This window comes from Dendrobium catenatum, unplaced genomic scaffold, assembly GCF_001605985.2.
Source record: "Dendrobium catenatum unplaced genomic scaffold, ASM160598v2 fragScaff_scaffold_156, whole genome shotgun sequence".
Lineage (NCBI taxonomy): Eukaryota > Viridiplantae > Streptophyta > Magnoliopsida > Asparagales > Orchidaceae > Dendrobium > Dendrobium catenatum.
Window position 1 is genome coordinate 798,234 of NW_021318618.1, and position 18,551 is coordinate 816,784.

Consider the following 18,551-nt stretch of genomic DNA (forward strand, 5'->3'; position numbering starts at 1 on the left):
TCGATGCATACCTATTGCTTACAATTGTTAATTTTTTATATTTAATTCTTCAAAGATCAATTAGAATAATTCTTTAAAGTAAAAACCAAAACCCATCAACTTGTTGTTTTGATTTAATTAAAGAGGAGAAGATACTTGAAGCAATTACACACAAGCAATAGACGGAGAGTTGGAAGTGACGGACGGCTTGCGTGAGCAGAGTCGTGTGAGTGTGTCGGCCTTGTGCAAACGGACAGGACACGGGCTATCCACATTATTGAAGCCAGAGAAGACGATTGGATCGAGTGCTTGCGAACGACGAAGCTGGAAGAGGTGGAAGTCTGAGTTGGAACAGACATACACAATCACGTGCGGGTAGGGCCGAACCGTGGCTGGGCTTGGTCGCGTGCTTACAATGGATCAGATAAAGGAGGTCCCGGGATCAGTAGACGCAGGCAAGCCCCTATTTGAGGTTTCACAGGGTTGGAGGTAGATTGGGACTTCGGTCCAGGATCGAGTAGATTGAGGGAGTGTGAAGTAAGGCGTTCAATTGAGTGAAAGATTCGATCGATGTGGGTAAGGCAAGCAGCAGAGAGGCTGCTCGCAGGAATTGAAGAGGTAAGCATAGGAGATTCGACAAAGGCAAATCAATGGGAGAGAGGCGGAACCGAAAGTAAGTCATCTTCTTCTTCTTTTTGTTCTGTTTCATTGTGTATTTATCAACTGATTTGCCAAAAGAGAGTTACAGTGACAAAGCATTGTATCTTTTGACGAGGTGAGGTTGAATCAAAGAGATGTATCTCTACGATTTCTTCTTTTTTTTCCTCACATCTCTCTCTCTCTCTCTCTCTCTCTCTCTCTTTAAAATTTGTCAACAAAAGAGAAACAAGCTTGCACATCTTAACGTTTAAAAAAATTCAATAGTGTTAAGAATATAAAAATATGCGGATTTTCATTGCCTTATTTGCATTTAAAGCATATATAAAATAATTATCAAATGGGATAATATGAATGTTCCTAAAAGTTTTATAATCCATTCGTGCTATAGTTTGAAACATTTGTTTTCTTTTCTAACATGTTATTGTGTTAATTTTAATATTGGTGAAAAAAAGAAAGCTTATTATGCAATATATAAAGCCATTTTTTACTTAGTAATAATTATAGAAATTAGTAAGTATCTTTGTGCAAAAGTTGCTAACAAGATGGAAAATTTGGTTGATATGTACTATTTATTAGAATTGTATAATTAATTAATTTGAAAAATCATCATTGATTTGGATGAAAAAAGTTAAGAATGAATGTCTTAGACAACTCGATAAAGCTTCAAACCTTTTTGATAATAGTATAGATTACTATTTAACTTGTGTACAAAAAATAATGTTAACTGTATTTGACTTGCATTTACATTATAGTAGCTATAGTTATGATTCTCTTAAACTGGTACAGTTAGGGGCTTATTGCTTCTCTCAAACCCAGTGCAACTAGTTTCACTGTCCACGTTGCTTTAATAAAATTAAAGTGCACGACCAGTAACCATTTAGGTGATGCAAAACTATGCGTCTAAAGATGCATCCTTTGCCAGTTCGGTGATCAGTTTACACTAGGCAGATAGTTTCGCCCTTCCTTTTTTCAACGGTCTGAAATAGACATCTCGGGCCTTGTGTCATCAGCTTGATAGTTATACAGTTTTGTATGATAATCATATATATTTGGATGAGAACAGGAAAAATGTAATTATTAAGAAGGAAGTTTGTTGACTTGCCTTGCATAGAATAGTACTATTTACTCTCATTTTATGATTCTCTATTTTTTTTTCCTGTTATGATTCTATTGCTAAATTCAGGTGCTATTGAGTTCTTTGGGAGGATGAACATAGGCCTTGACATTGGAGACTATCTTGGTAAGATTTAATTTTATATTTATGTTGATACAAATTTGTTATCTGTTAATGCTTGATATTACTTGCCATCCGCTAATTATCACTGACATCTATGCTTATGATTGCAGCTGTCGGGGCTATATTTTCTGCGACGGATTCCGTTTGCACTTTGCAGGTTCTTGAGATTTATGAAGCTGTCTTAATTGTTTAGCTTTATGAGGAAAAAACTCTATGTAAGCAACTTATTGCTTCTGCAGATTCTTAATCAAGATGAGACGCCTCTTCTTTATAGCTTGGTCTTTGGCGAAGGTGTTGTAAATGATGCCACATCAGTTGTGCTCTTCAATGCACTACAGAATTTTGATTTAGTGCACATTGATGCTTTAATCATATTGAAGTTCATTGGCAACTTCTTCTATTTGTTTTTGAGTAGCACTGTCCTTGGCGCAGTTGTATGTTCTTTTTTTTCTATTTGCTTCAGTTCGTCAAATGTATCTCCTTCATTTCCTTTTTACAAATTCCAATTATATTTTCTCATATGTAGACTGGATTGCTAAGTGCTTACGTCATCAAGACGTTATACTTTGGCAGGTTTGTGCAGCACTAACTATACCTTCTCTAGTATTTTTCTTATTGTATGCAGATACTATCGATAGCAGTACAATATGTTATATAATTTTCTGGCTTGCACAAGTTTTTCTTGTTCTGTAAAGTTTTACTGTTTTTTTGTTATTTTCTTTGGTATGTAATAAAGGCATCTATTGCTCATGGTCATGAAGTCATAAAGGTTATGCATGTATAGTTTATAGCTTATTTTCATATGCTTCCTGCAAATTTCAAAATTATATTATATCAAATTTTGAAAAAGAAAGCAGCTGGAAAAAAAAAACTTTGCTTCACAAAAATAGGACATATCACAAATTTGAGTTGTGTGGGAGCATGCATCAAAAAGCATTATTTTGGATATTCATATCCTCCACAGCTTGGTGGTTAAGGGAAAGCCCAACCACTTGCAGAGCAATGAAAAATCAATTTATTTATCTCTGATAGTAACAGCGACTATATTTTGCATCAAAAGCACAAACAGAGCTTTATCAAGTGTAGCTACTCTTGATTAGTTCAATAATTTGTAACACACTTGCTATGATATTATGGATTTTATCCATGATGTCACCCCTGACCAGAAAAAAATCAGGTGAGCTTCTACATTCTTGTTTTGACTGGCATATTTGTGATATTTTGTAAAATCATCGTTCAATTTATCTCTTTCAACATATTTTTAAATTCATTACAACTTATTATCTTTTAATTGCAGGCATTCTACTGATCGTGAAGTTGCGATTATGATGCTCTTGGCATATCTTTCGTACATGTTAGCTGAAGTAAGATTCATAACCTATTGCAAAGATTCAAGAAATTTCTGCAATTTTTTCTTCTTCTTTAAATGAGCATTTAGTAGAGGAAAACACTTTTTTTGTCTTGGCCCATATAAAACTTTCTAATTAAATCTTTTGTTGATGTTGCAGTTATTAAATCTTAGTGGCATTCTGACAGTATTCTTCTGTGGAATAGTGATGTCACATTATACGTGGCACAATGTAACTGAGAGTTCTAGAATAACTACCAAGTAAGTTGAACTTCAGAATTGCAATATTTTGTCTTAGAACCAATTTTGATGCATCTTTTAGTGATTTGATTGTATGAATTGTTTGTGATTATTTATTGCAGGCATGCTTTTGCAACATTGTCGTTTATTGCTGAGACTTTCCTCTTTCTTTATGTTGGAATGGATGTACTGGACATTGAGAAGTGGAAATTTGTCAGTTCCAGGTATGATCTATTTCATTTTTACCATGAATTCGCAATGGTTATGAACTGAAAAGATTAACTTCAATAAAATTCAATAGGATTTATCAATGTGATTTACAATTTTCGTTCCTTGAATTACTGATACTTTGGTATATGCTGATAAACTACTTGGAAATTTGTTTATTATGTGATTTCTATTACTACTCAAAATGAAGGGTAGTAATTGAATTGTGTCGAAGTATAGGATTACTGAAAGTTGTCCTGCCACAGTGCTTGGGAATTTATTTTGCATGTAGTTGTGCACTACGTAGAATGATTGCTTTTGTTATGGTAAAGGCCAAATGAATTTGTTCTGAATTTAGCTTGCTTGTGAAAGTAAAAGCTTTGTTATTGAGGCCTTATATGTTACAGGGGTACTAATTATCAGAAATATCATAGTTTCACCATTAACAGGATGATATGGTTTCTTAAACTGCCAAAGTATAATGTGGTATGCATAATATACCATTCATCCTTAATATAGTATCACGCTAACTAATTTATGAATCATTTATTAAAAGGGTTCCATATTTGACATTTTCTTTTTGACTGAAGTATCCTTTTTTCCCTTCACATTTGCAGCCCTGGAAAATCAATTGGTGTTAGCTCGATTATTCTTGGCTTGGTTTTGGTTGGAAGAGCTGCGTTTGTTTTCCCACTGTCTTTTCTTTCCAACTTAACTAAGAAGTCTCATAGTGAAAAGCTCTCTTTTAGGAAGCAAGTGAGTGGCTAGAATCCTTGGCCTTCTGCGTTGATGTTACCTTACGAATTGATAAAGAAATTTAAGCCTTCTTATTAACAGGTTATTATTTGGTGGGCTGGACTTATGAGAGGTGCCGTCTCCATTGCACTTGCCTATAATAAGGTGACACATTTTGACCTTTTTGAAACTCTCTAGATTTATGAAGCTTTCATTCTTTCTTTCGAACTAATCATTTTTTTATGTTTTAAAATATATATGTACAACTAGCTTTTGTCCTCAATGTCAGTATGTTTCACCCTTTCTCTTTAGGTAAATAAAACACTTCTTAAGACCAAGTTATTGTCCATGCAAATCTAATATAGTGTCATTTTCACTCTAAAGATCATGTTCAAATGAATGCTAATGCTTTTTCTACCGGGAAAAAAATCCTGGATCCCTCATTGACTAGTGATAAAGAAAGACAGATTGTAGGTACTTTGGCTGAAAAGAGTCAAGGTGAGTTCACAAATTAGACTCTGTGATGACACATTATTTAAAACATAAATAGCAAGGGATTGGGGCATGATTCTGATAGGGAACAAGTGCAGAAATTGAAGAACTAGGGGCTGAAATTAGAGATTTCAGCAAGATCAAGCAGGAATTTGAAGAAATCCCTTGGCAAATCAATAGGAAAACTCAATATTATATGAAAAGTGGAAGAAAACAAGCAAGCTACAATGGATCTTCAATTCGAGTGGAAGATCCGGCTCTCCCAATCTCTAGCCGACTCCTAGAGCCCAAACAAAACCTAGAGAACTCCTGAATTCACCAAACATCAACATAACCCTAACCCTAACTCTTCCCCCCAATTTAGATAATACAAAATAAATGCATAATTACTAAACAACCCTCCTTAAATTAATTTCCGTCATAAATCCTACCCCTCCTATTTGAAAATGGCTTTTAATTCATGGGCCCCACAAAGGGGTCTGTGGCTTCCTTGTTCGCCTGGCATAGACCAGGTGCCGACCTTAATTTAAGGCTAGCTAGACTGGTCTAACAATACCCCTTCCAAAGAACCGCCTTGTCCTTATGGTGGAAGGACATAAATTGATGCTTTATCATATGGCTCCGAAGTAGCATTGTACTCTTGTAGGTCTTTCCACTTAATCAGCACTTCCTTACTTCCTCCCTCCCCCTGTCGCGCACTCCTACCTAGTTCAGTGATTCCATAACCACCTTCAAATCCTTAGTTAGAGTTGCTGGTAACTCTGCAGTGGAGGTGTGATCCCCTATAGCTCTCCTCAACCATGACACGTGGAATACCGGGTGTATGGTCAGGATGGGAGGAAGCTTCAGTCGATACGTCACTGCTTTGATCCTCTCCACTATCTTGAAAGGGCCAAAGTGTTGTGGTGCCAGCTTCTCATTTCTTATACTCGCCATTGTTTCTGTCTGTATTGATGAACCGTCAAATACACTCTATACTCGGCCTCCAATTGAATGTCCTTCCTGTGCTCAACAGTCTGACTTTTTCAATGAAAAGACTAATATGTTACTTTGCCCAAAGTGCACCAAATGAGACGAATCTCTGTCTTGCAACACTTAGAAAGGGGTCATCTGGGATACTGAATGATACGAAGTGTTATACCAATACTCTGCCCACGCCAGCCACTTTGCCCACAACCGAGGTGTCTCTGAAAAAAGTATCGCAAATATGTTTCCATGCTCCTATTGACCACCTTCGTCTGCCATCTTTCTTAGGGTGGTAAGGGGTGCTCCTCTTTAGTACAGTCTCCTACAGCCTGACTAATTCCCTCCAAAAGTGACTGAGGAACACCTTGTCTCAATCAAATACTATTTATTATGGTATCTTATGTAATCTGTCCACCTCTCTAATGAAAGTTGATGCCACTATTATTTTCGTGTAAGGATGTTGTAGAGGAATGACATAAGCATATTTGCTTATTTTGTCTATTATCACTAGAATAACTTCCCTTCGATCGAGGTAGCCCATCTACGAAATCCATAGAGACATCTTCCCACTTTCTGTCTAGAAGTGCTAAAGGCTGTAGTAGCCTCCCTATAGCCATTGCCATATACTTGCTCCTTTGGCAAACCTCGCACCTAGCCACCATCGCCTCTACATCCTTGTGCATTCCCTTCGAATATAGTTTAGCAGCCAATCTTCTGTATGTCTTTTGTACACCCGAGTGACCCCCAGCATCGCTCTCGTGAAACTCTTGCAGCAAGTGTAGCATATGAATTGAGGTTGGTGGCAGCCCAAACCTCCCCTGGTATAGATGTCTCTCCCCATCTACTGAATAACCAGAATGGCTATTCTCATCTTTCAGCAGGTCCTCTCTGATCTTTCTCAGCTCCTTGTCCTGTGCATTTTCTTCCCTAATAACCCCCCCAATCCAACATCAGCAGTATCAAAATGGCTTTCTCTTGAAGCTCCCCCATTCATCTAGCCAATGCATATGCCACCTCATTTTCTAGCCTTAGCCAGTACTGGATTTCAAAATCATATCCCAGCAACTTGGACAACCACCTTTAATGCTCCTCAGTCACCATTCTCTTCTCTAGTAAGTAGTTCATGCTCCTATGGTCGGTCCTGAAGATGAAATGTCGACCCAGCAAGTACAGCCACCACTTCTGAATAGCCGATATAATGACCATCATCTCCCTCTCATAAACTAACTTCAGTTTGGCTCTAGCTGCCAACACTTGGCTAAAGTAGGCTATTGGTCTGTGATTTTGCATGAGCATTGCCCCAACCCATATCGTGAGGCATCTGTCTCTACCAAGAACATCTGGCTGAAATCGGGTAGTGTCAAGATCAAAACTGTGGTCATGGTGATCTTCAATCTCACAAAGGCTTGAGTAGCTGCCTCTCCCTAGAAGAAGTTGTCTTTCTTCTTTCGTGAAATGGAGGAGGTGGAGCTTTGTTTTGTAGAGGAAGTTGTGGTGGTTGTTATGGAGCCTTCAAGCATTTGAATTAGCTTTCTTTGGACATACTTTGCATGGAAGATCAGATATGACATGCTTTGTATGGACAAATCAACTATAAGCCATGGACATATTTAAGCAAATAGTTTGCATCTTAACTTTGATAAGGTTGATCACTTGATGTTGGTCATCAACTAACATTCCATTTTATTAATTACTATTAGAGTCAATTTTTTACAATCATTACATTGATAACTAAAATAATATGGGTTGAGAGATTGGGAAACAAACACAATATAAACACATCACATACTAGGGTTTGAATAGAAAAAAAATAAAACCTAGACCATATCAGTACGAATTTAATCACATATGGGAGGGAGATCTAGGGAATGATTGGTGAGGAAGAAACAACTAACATATATTAAATTAACAATAAATTACAAATTATAGTATATGCCACCAACTCTTCCATGATTGTGGGGATCACCAAAGTTGGATGGCTCCTTCCACCACCAAGTGGATAAATGAGAGATTCTAATTATTGGAAAGAGCTTTTTGACCAACTCATCTTTTTAATTCAATTTCTTCTATAATTATACATACAGTGACTTTCAAATGAGTAAGTGCAACATTAAATTAAAATTATAATATTTAAATTCAAACTGAAAAGTGGGGGTGGTTACAAGTAGCGGAGGTAGTCTTGCATGAAATGGAGCTTTGATTTGTGGAGGAAGTGGTGGTGATTGTTATGGAGCCTTCAAGCATTTGAATTAGCTTTCTTTGGACATACTTTGCATGGAAGATCAGATTTGGGCATGCTTTGTATGGACAAATCAACTATAAGCCATGGACATATTTATGCAAATAGTTTGTATCTTGACTTTGATAAAGTTGATCACTTAATGTTGGTCATCAATTACATTCCATTTTATTAATTACTATTAGAGTCAACTTTTTACAATCATTACATTGAAAAAATAATATGGGTTGAGAGATTGAGAAACAAACACAATATAAACACATCACATGCTAGGGTTTGAAGAGAAAAAAATAAAACCTATACCATATCACTGTTATTTCATTCTTGCATGGGAGGGAGATGAAGGGAATGATTGGTGAGGAAGAAACAACTAACATATATTAAATTAACAATAAATTACAAATTATAGTATATGCCACCAATGCTTACATGATTGTGGGGATCAGCATGCTTGGATGGCTTCCTTCCACCACCAAGTTGAGAGAAGAGAGATTCTAATTATTGGAAGGAACTTTTTAACCAAATCATTTTTTTAATTCAATTTCTTCTATAATTATACATACAATGATTTTCAAATGAGTACGTACAACATTAAATTAAATTATAATATTAAAATTCAAACTGAGAAGTGTGGGTGGCTACAAGTAGCTTAGGTAGTTTTGCATGAATTGGAGCTTTGATTTGTGGAGGAAGTTGTGGTGGTTGTTATGGAGCATTCAAGCATTTGAATTAGATTTCTTTGGACATACTTTTTGTGCGTGTTAACCCGCTGTATAAAACAAAAGAGAGAAAAAACAAAAAAAAAATTAAAATCAACGTACCTGCCATCCCACGCAGTCGCACGTCGTCGCCGCATTTCGCACGTCGACGTCCCCTCACGATCGCCCACGACCTCTTGTCGTTAAAGAGTCAAGGAAAAGAGGCTGAAGGCCTCTTACTCTCATCCCGACATCTCTCTCACTCTCGCTCTCGCTCTCTTCTCCCTGCTGGATCGTGCGAAAATCAGATTTGAACATGCTTTGTATGGGCAACTCAACTATAAGCCATGCGCATATTTATGCAAATAGTTTGCATGTTGACTTTGATAGGGTTGATCACTTGATGTTGGTCATCAACTAACATGCCATTTTATTAATTACTATTATAGTCAACTTTTTACGATCATTACATTGATAGCAAAAATAATCCAATGCATTTTGAAAATTAATCTTGAAATGTTATAATTCTCCACATGAGCTGTATTAATTTGATGATCATAACTCTGGTGAATGCTCGCATCTTTGGTCACAACCCTTCAATATTTAATGCTTGGTTTATGATTATCACACCTTTCGCAAATGCTTCTTCATGTGATCTTTGAATTTTGGCTCCTTATACTACATCCGTTCTTCATTTTAAGAACTTTGCTCATTTAGAGTTAAATTTTTATAACAAAATACATAAGTATTATTCATGTCAATTTTCCTTGCTCATGATGGACTAGATGTTTTGGAGGTGGTGAATTAGATATTAGATGATGCTGTTGGAGAAGGCTAGTAGAGAGGGTTTATTGAAAAAGGTAAGGGGTGGATTAGAATGGAGTTGATATTTTAAGTAGGTACTAAAGGTAAAAGTCTTTGTTCCTTTGAGGTTCTCATCAAAGTTCATAAAAAAGATCATAAAAAACTAACATTGAACTGTTGTGACCCCAACAAATAACCGCGAGATCCATCTATAACCTCACCATTAGATCGCTTGCAAAAGAAAGGTCACCAAACAAATTTTTAACCAAGTAATAGTCTTTAATACTAACATTGAAGCAGGGTGGAATGGCATGGTTGTGTAGCTGGCCATTGAAACACCTTAGAAGGGGATAAAATTGACTATGAATATAGTGGTTAGGTAGTGGTAAAGTAGGGTTAAATATGGAAGAGTGTGGAGTGATGGTGCGTAGAGTTACTTGGAGGTTAGGAAATCTAATTGCCCACCTCGATTTTAAGGAATTATTTTGTGTGTGTGTGTGGGGGGGGGGGCTTGGGTGTGGGGGGGGGGGGCTTGAGGGGATGTTTTGGGTTAGTACAAGAGGTGAAGATGTGATTTGGAGTTTGGTAGGAGATGATGGGGGTGTACAAGCTTGTATGTGGATTTTTGGGTTAAAATACGAGAGTTTTACTCAATGCCTTAGAAGAGGATGGAAGCCATTGCATGGGGCTTTGGCGATTGTGCTTGGGCTTTGAAAAATGAGTAAGGATGAGAGTGAAGTGGAAATAATATTAGCCAAATTCATTAAGAAAACAAGCATAATATAAACACTTCACAAATTGGGGTTTGAAGAGAACAATAGAAACTTATGATGCATCGCTTTAATTTTGCACATTGGGAGTGGGGGGTGTGAAACAAAAGAGCGCTTAATAGATTAACAAGGGAACACAATTCAGGGTCAGACACTATCTTCCATAGCCACGGAGGTCACCAAAACTTGTGGCTCTCTTCCACCACCCAGTGTATAGAGAAGACCTTCCAATTATTTGAAAGAGTTTATTTTCACCAAATCATCTTTTTTTATTCAATTTCTTCCATATTAATACATAATGTGATGTTCAAAACTTTGTGTACAACATTAAATTTAAAATTACAATATTAAAATGCAAACTAAATATGGCAGTTTCAAGTGGTGGGGACCATTAGGTTGAGGTGGTTATGGAGTTATCAAGCATTTAAAGTAACATTCTTTGGACGTCCTTCCATGGGGAGATCAGATCTCGACATGTTTTACATGGACAAATTAACTATAAGCCATGCTCATGCATATTTTGGTCATATTCAGTCAAATAGTTTGCATCTTGACTTTAATAGAACAAATATTTGATGTTGACCATCAACTTACATACTAATTACTAGCTACTATTAGATTCAACATATTACAATCATTATATTGTTCATAAAAATAATAAAAATTACCTACCACATTTTAGCTATTCTTTATGAAGTGTTGTAATTCCATCTCGTGTGCTACTTCAATTGGATGATCACATTATTTATGAATGCTCTCATCTTCCATCACATCCCTTGAATATTTGATACCTGATTTTGTGATCATGATTATCACATCTTTGATGAGTACTCTTTTATGTTTTATTTGAATTTTGGTTCCTTGTAGACAGGTTTGCTAGGCCAGTCAGAAACATGAATAAATACGGTACGACAAATGATCATAATTGACTAGAAAACAAATTTATACGAACATATGAAAGGAGTTCAGCGCTGTTGCTTGAAGACAATTAAGCATCATGAATCATGTAATCAAGATCCATCAATATGATTCATAAAAGATATATACGTGAATGCAAAATTTATCACAATTTTCTCTATCAAGAAATTAATGCTAGAATCATGTAATGCTATTGAAGATGATGATGCTGAATGGGAATGTTACCAATTTTTTTATTAATCTATATACTCATCAAAATATTTACTCACAGTCATGGCAAAGAAAAGCTATAGCGCACAAGAAAAAATATTTAACAATATTGAATAAGTTTTATAGCAAATGGCAAGGGAATGTTGTAACAAGGACGGAAAGTTGCTTCCAACACATAGTATGTAAGAGTTACCTACATCACGCTGCAATGCTTGGATCCAAAGATCCTTTCAAGTTCAATGCATTACAGACTTGGAAATGACCAGAACAAGCTATATATAAAATCTATGTCAAATATACATTTACATGCATGCATAATCCAATTAATAATGAGTAGTTAATGATAAGTGACTTTATTAGATATCTTCCAAATATGGAGAAACCCATTAATTCATTAAAACTTGCCTAGGGAATCTATTTTCTCCACATGAATTCAGCCTTTTTTTGCTACTCCAATTATCCTTATGCTAATCTTGATATGGAATATCAATTAACTTTGTTCTTATATATTTTTTATATTGGATATCCGGATATTACAAAGGATATTCAAAATGATAAGATAAAGTGACCGAAAAAAACAAGATTTCGATACATACAAAGGATGGTAAAATTTCACTCAATAAATAAGTTGATAAAATTAGTATCAGAAGATTAGAAAGAGAAATAGGCTAATATCTAAAGTTTTACAAATAGAAGCTATCCAAGATAATCTACCAAGATTAGGCTTAACACCTTTGACAAAACACAAAAAGTACCAATAAAAATTTAGAAATTTTAATGTTGACCCAAAATAGTTGGGATATGGCTGATGATGATGAGTTGTCTTATTGTATGCGTTTTGTAGATGATAGTTCTAGTCAGGGAGACATTCATTAAAATAAGTTAGAAATAAAAACAATTAAGAATATGTGGAAAGCTAGAACATTTAGAATTAATAAAGCAATGGCTCAATATATCTTATACATATTTAATTAGTGGTATTAACAATTATCTCTTAATATTATTAAAAGGCGGCGAAGTGATGCCAAGATATGATATCTTTAAGTATCATAGTTCCTTCGTATAGAAGAATACATATAACATGAGAAGTTAGCTTTCAGACTTCATTGATTAAAATAGAGAAATGTCTCAGAAGTATCATATAATAAGAATATAACCTGAAGATTTAAAAGATAAATTTGGAGTGTTGGGTAGTTAAAAGGTTATTGATATCTAAGTTTAGCATTACTCAAATGAGCATATTAACATGTGTGAAAAAAATTAGGAATGATTGTATTGACATTTTTTAAGAAAATGTGATCAAAAGTAGAATTGGGCTTTGAATATAAAGGGCACTAATTAGAGAAGTCTATAAAATTAGTGTTTGACCAACTCAAAACAGACTTCGCCATTGCCTTGGGATCCGTGCCAATCTCCTAGTGCAATTTTAATTGAACAAATTTATGGTCGTTTTTTGTTATTGACGGCGCTCAACGGCGAAGCCCGTTGTGCGATCGGACACGTTTGGGCAACGTCGCGCATTAATTTCAAGTATCGGTTGTCCGTTTTGATTGATCTCGCCCGATTTGACTGCAAGGGGTTCCCTCTTAGGCGGATTCGGCACTCTGATTGCAACGACAATCCGTTCAGCAATCGGAGGTTGTTTGACCCTTGAAGTGACACGTCCAACGTCAATTTCGCCCTGTTTTGTGTGCTTTTGCGTATAGGGGTCAACAAAGACATAACAATGCAGCTTTAAATCTGATATGGAACTGAGATAATACCTTATATATTATTTTACAAATTAAAAAGCAATACAACATGAATTTGATGAATTTTCATATTGATTTTCACATGTATTAAGTAAACTTAAAAAGTAATTCACGTTCCCACCTCTCCCTATAAATAATAATCATGCTCTCTCTAATCCGTTTTTTTATTAGTTTTCCTGTAGTCATTTAGACATTATACTAATAGATTCAGTGACAAATTTTGCTGTACATATATTTTGCAGTTTACAAGTTCTGGCCACACTCAACTCTCCGGCAATGCAATCATGATTACTAGTACCATCACAGTTGTTCTTTTTAGTACAGTGGTAAGTTACTTTATAGTTTAATCTCCTCGGTATCAAACAGATACTGTCACCTGCGGTTGCTTATTATTTATTTCTCATCTGTCTGTCATCATAAATCCCGAACCTACACATGCTTCTACTCCTTTGAGGCTATTAATTTGTTCTTGCCTAACACAATTATTAGGTTAACGGTGCGTCTTTGGACGTCCAGTGAAATGTACACTCAGGCTTCGTTTGGGACGGCTTTCTTACTGCTTTTTAAAGCAGTTTTCTAATAAAAAATTTTAATTTATATACTAAAAAGTTGTTTTAGGAAGCAGTAAGAAAATCGTCCCAAATGAAACCTCAGTTTTCAGTCAAACTTAGGCACCAATAAGAGATGGTGGCAAGGCAATTATCAATTCCTAAATGAAATTTTTTCTGATTTTGTCTACTGGCATCATGCCTCAGGTCTTTGGTTTGATGACAAAACCACTAATAAGGCTCTTACTGCCTTCATCTCATAAGCCACTAGGCAGTACTTGCTCTGATGAGCCCACAACTCCTGTATCCTTGTTCTCCTCTCTCCTTGAGAACTCCTCACTCCTCGAGAACGGTCGGGGAGTTGATGAGCAACCCATTCACCGTCCAACAAGCCTCCGAATGCTTCTCTTGAAGCCTACACACACTGTGCATTACTACTGGCGTAAGTTCGATGACAGCTTCATGCGTCCAGTGTTTGGCGGCCGGGGATTCGTTCCGTTTGTCCCTGGTTCCCCTACTGAAAGAGATGGCCATGGAGAAGGGTGAAAGATGAATATCTTGAAGAAGAAAAGAATCTTATTTTCCAATAAACAAACACCTTTCCCCCTCGAATGGTTTTTTATGGGCTACAGATTGTATATGGATGATGCAGTGATGGCTTGACTTGTGCTGGTTTGTGGTTGCGATGGGTCACTAGGCTTTTTCATGCTTCCAACAGTGTAACTTATGTGGGTTTATGTAATATTTCATTTCATTTTTGGTTTGTGCAGGTCTCTTAAGATTTATATATATATATATTTTGATTGTTGAAGTTTTGCTGAAAGGGTTGTGTACAATATGGAGCTGTTGATTATTTTTCTATTTTTTTCAGCGTGTTTTGTAGGAGTTTGTGTGAGTGTATATGTATACAACTGGAATAATTGAAATCATAAGATAGCTTTCAGCTTCAATCTATCCCATTCTGTTTGTTTTTTCCTTAAAATTTAGTGTATATGTATACAACTCATTCATGCAGCTCAACTTGGTCTGTTGATTGAGAGTTTTTGCTGCCAACTAAAAAGTCTTAGATTCGAGTCTTGCATGGATGATGTGTGTATTAGTTTGTCTTAATAGGCTTAAATGTCCCAAAAAAATTGCGAAAATTAATTACCCAAGTAATTTGCAACTAGCTTTTAGCAAATTTTGCTTTAACTCTTTTCGTCTTTTGGCGCAATTTTACTTCATGATGGATTGCAGAGTTTTTATTAAGTGTTGTAGAGATGAGGGTACTCAGGTGGATGAGTGGCTTTAATTTTAGAGACAAAATACGAAATGAGCATATACGTGAGAAGTTTGGAGTAGCTCCAGTGGAAGATAAAAGATTAAAGACAATCGTCTTAGATGATTTGGTCATATAAAACGGCGGCCTTCCGATGAACCGGTTAGGTAAGTAGAGTTATTAGATTTGAATTATGTTAAGAAATGTAAAGGTAGATCTAAAAAGACTTGGTTATAAAATATTAGAAATGACTTTTTTCTTATTAGATTTAGTCTTAATATGACATAATGGAGAAAAAATGGATTCATTTAGCCGACCCCACATAGTGGGATAAAGGGTTGTTGTTGTTGTTGTTGATGATGATGAATTTTAGAGTTTTTGATTTCTGCTGACATTAAGGTTTCGTTTGGGACGGCTTTCTAGTATAAAATTTAAAATTTTTGTACTGGAAAGCCGCTTTAAGAAGCAGGAAGACAGCCGTCCCAAACAAAGCCTAATTTTCTTTTATGATACCATGAGCTGTATCATTTTTTATCCCAAATCGAAGAGCTTTTAAGTCTATAATAATATCAACAAAAATTCAAGAGCTTTTTACTCCATCATAATGTAATTTGTCTCGGTATTATTTTTTGGAAGCAAAGTCAGCTACTATAATATTGATAAGGTTAGCTACTCTGGACTTGTTAAGCACTTGAAGGTGATCTTGAATTTAGTTTTTTTAACCAATTTATCTTATTTTCAACGTTCTCTTCATTTCTGCATGTGATAGCTTGGAATATGTTCTGTAATTGCTTTCAAAATAATTTCTTGACTTTTGAAGTGCATGACATTGACTTCTTTTGATTCCCTACTATAATAAATATAATATTATTGCAATTTAGTTTTGCTTATTTTGCTTTTCTTTTTGTTTTCATTGAGGGAACTATACACAAAGCATCTATTAAAAAAATGAAGAAATTATTTGTGGACAGTTTCAAGGATAACTTATTTTTATACTCATCTTGCTGTACATGTACTAACAAATCAAAATTTAGATAGTTTTGTCTAAAACTGTTAGATATAATCTTGTATTCTTTTCTCTTTTAGTACCATAATGACATGTTTATATAGAGAATTTTGTTAATGAAGTACTTATATTTCATTGAAAAAGTATATCAAATCTTTTTTGACTTGATACTATAAGATTTTAATCGAACAATGCAAAAGAATAAAGCATTTGTTGAATGAACTATTGTTTCCAAGAATAATCTTTGAGCTGATTCAATTAATCCTACTATACATAGAGATTGTACAATTCAATTCAACATAACTCAAATTACAGTTATTTTTTTTAGATTGAACTAATTAGATAGTAAGAATCACCTTTATATTGTATGATAATATTATTAAAAATAAATTTTGGATTTGCTTTAAATAGTTCATTTTGATTCTATTAATCTAAGAGTGAGTGAGACAATAGATTCATTAGAGACATTTTTATTAAGAGGGTCCTTGGAGATTATGTGTTGGTTCTCTTTCTTTGTGAGAGCTTATATAAACAACTTGAGAAGAGAGGGTAAAGTTGAGAGAAGGGTCCTTGGGGAGTCGAGGGTTGTGTGATGGAGATCATACGGCTGACTGTTTCAACATGCGCCTTTGTCATCTAGTGTTTGTGTTCGGAGCTCTAGAGAGAGCCTTTGTGTGGGCAAATTATGACTAGCCGAGGAGCGACATCTCCACATTGAGAGGAACAGATGGAGGGTGAATGCATCTCCACCGTACTGGGAAGCAAAAGGAGGGAGCCTATGTTTTCCGGGGAAGGAAGAGCTTGTACAGGTCATTCTCCTCTTGGGAATATGGAAGGGCTTTTTCGCTTTGCTGAGTGATGAATGAGTATTTTCTAGTAGAATTCTAAAGGAGGAACTTGGGGAGTAGGCAATGGTCAAGTTGACTGAACCAATATAAAAATTCTAATTTATATTTCTTTACTTTATACACTCTTTACTTCCTACATTTTTGATTGATTAGATCTATATTTAGAGTTGTTGTGGTTGCATATAAAAAATGTTTCAAAAATGATTCTTTAGAATAACTTTCTACAAAAAAAAAAAAAAAAAAAAAAAAAAAAAAAAGTTTGATCTTTCCTTTATATATATATATACATATCCTTTAAGTCTTAAAGTTTTTCTAGTGCATTTCAAATTACTTACACTACATATTGTGTTGTTTTACAATAAATTTTAAATAACCAATTCAACTCGTCTCTTGGTTGTGCCAAGTCACTTTCAACTGGTATCAGAGTTGGGCGCTTCTTGTTTATTTGGTTTAATCACCTCAAGTATGTTCTAGCATGATACAAGTATAAAATATAAACATTATGGATGGGTACTCCATTACCTGACTACCTCTATTTAATAATATACATTTTAGTTTTTAAAAATCTTAAAAGTCAACAGTTTTAGAGTCTATTGACTTTAGGATGTGGAACTTAGTGATGGAAGGATACACACAAACATATAGAATAGATAATAGAATCAAAGTTAAACTTCCATTTACTAAATGGAGTTTTAAGAATAAAGAACTAACACAGTAGAATGCCAAATTCTCAAATTATTTTTTCTGTGCATTGAAAGCTGAAGATGTTTGACTGAAAAGTGTTTAAGTTGGAGTTTGAAAAAATTAATTTTCTTTGGGAGAGTTGAATTTATTGAATTTCAATCTTGAAATGGAACACATAATTATTAATAATATATTATCCCGAGAGACAAAATATTGTTCCCTAATGGGTTCAATTTACAGGATTGAAAGTTTATTCTGATTATCATAGTCAAATTCGGGAAAGAATTATATATGACCCCAGAGTGTCAAAATGATCGTTCAATCAAACATTTAACTACGATAATTTGAATAAATATTATTAATTTTATAAAATTTTATAATCAAAGTTACGATAATAATTGATATATCTTTCCAAGGAAAGAAGATATAAATCATTATTGATCATTTGAAAATGATGATAATGAACTTTTATTTTAACTTTAATTTTCCCAAAGAAAATTAGTTAAGTTTTGAAAATATTGAATTTGAAAAATTAATCTGGGTTTCTAAATCTCCTATGAGTGTAAGCCCTCGTAGTTTATTATATCGTAGGAAATAGAAATTTCCTATGAATACTCTTGATTAAAACAGCCGTAGAAGTTTTATTTAAGACTTCAAGGCTTAATATCAAAGGAGATAAGGATTGAAAATTCAACAGGGAATGAATCAAAAGTGAGCATTTATTTCTAAAGGTCAAGGAAGAAAAGGTAGGAGGTGCTTTGGGATTCTAAAATATTTCAGAAGCACCACAGTCTATCCTTAGTGTTAGGCTTGAATTTGATATAAAAGAAATTTTAGTTTAAATTATTAATTTTATTAAAAAGTTGGGATTGTATCCCCAGAGGTTGACGTCTTATAATCTAAGCTTGCCTTGGAACCTAAAGACTAAATTGGGTACTCAAAATCAGTGACCC

General features: G+C 34.8%; 1 protein-coding gene across 3 annotated transcripts in view; it reads left to right on the forward strand.

Moving 5' to 3' along the window:
- Positions 1-14,756, forward strand: part of LOC110100914 (sodium/hydrogen exchanger 2) — a 33,753-nt gene extending 18,997 nt beyond the window's left edge. For 2 of the 3 annotated variants that reach the window (XM_020828636.2, XM_020828637.2), the window contains 11 exons: positions 1,823-1,879; positions 1,987-2,033; positions 2,116-2,310; positions 2,403-2,449; positions 3,174-3,240; positions 3,385-3,485; positions 3,587-3,688; positions 4,289-4,427; positions 4,509-4,571; positions 13,497-13,580; positions 14,010-14,756. In XM_020828636.2, the coding sequence (XP_020684295.1) occupies positions 1,823-1,879; positions 1,987-2,033; positions 2,116-2,310; positions 2,403-2,449; positions 3,174-3,240; positions 3,385-3,485; positions 3,587-3,688; positions 4,289-4,427; positions 4,509-4,571; positions 13,497-13,580; positions 14,010-14,348 (1,241 nt within the window). In that variant the 3' untranslated portion in view covers positions 14,349-14,756. Of the gene's footprint in view, positions 1-1,822; positions 1,880-1,986; positions 2,034-2,115; positions 2,311-2,402; positions 2,450-3,173; positions 3,241-3,384; positions 3,486-3,586; positions 3,689-4,078; positions 4,158-4,288; positions 4,428-4,508; positions 4,572-13,496; positions 13,581-14,009 lie in introns of those variants that run through there. The other variant, XR_003699503.1, reaches the window with a different exon arrangement.
- The last annotated feature ends 3,795 nt before the right edge of the window (positions 14,757-18,551 follow it).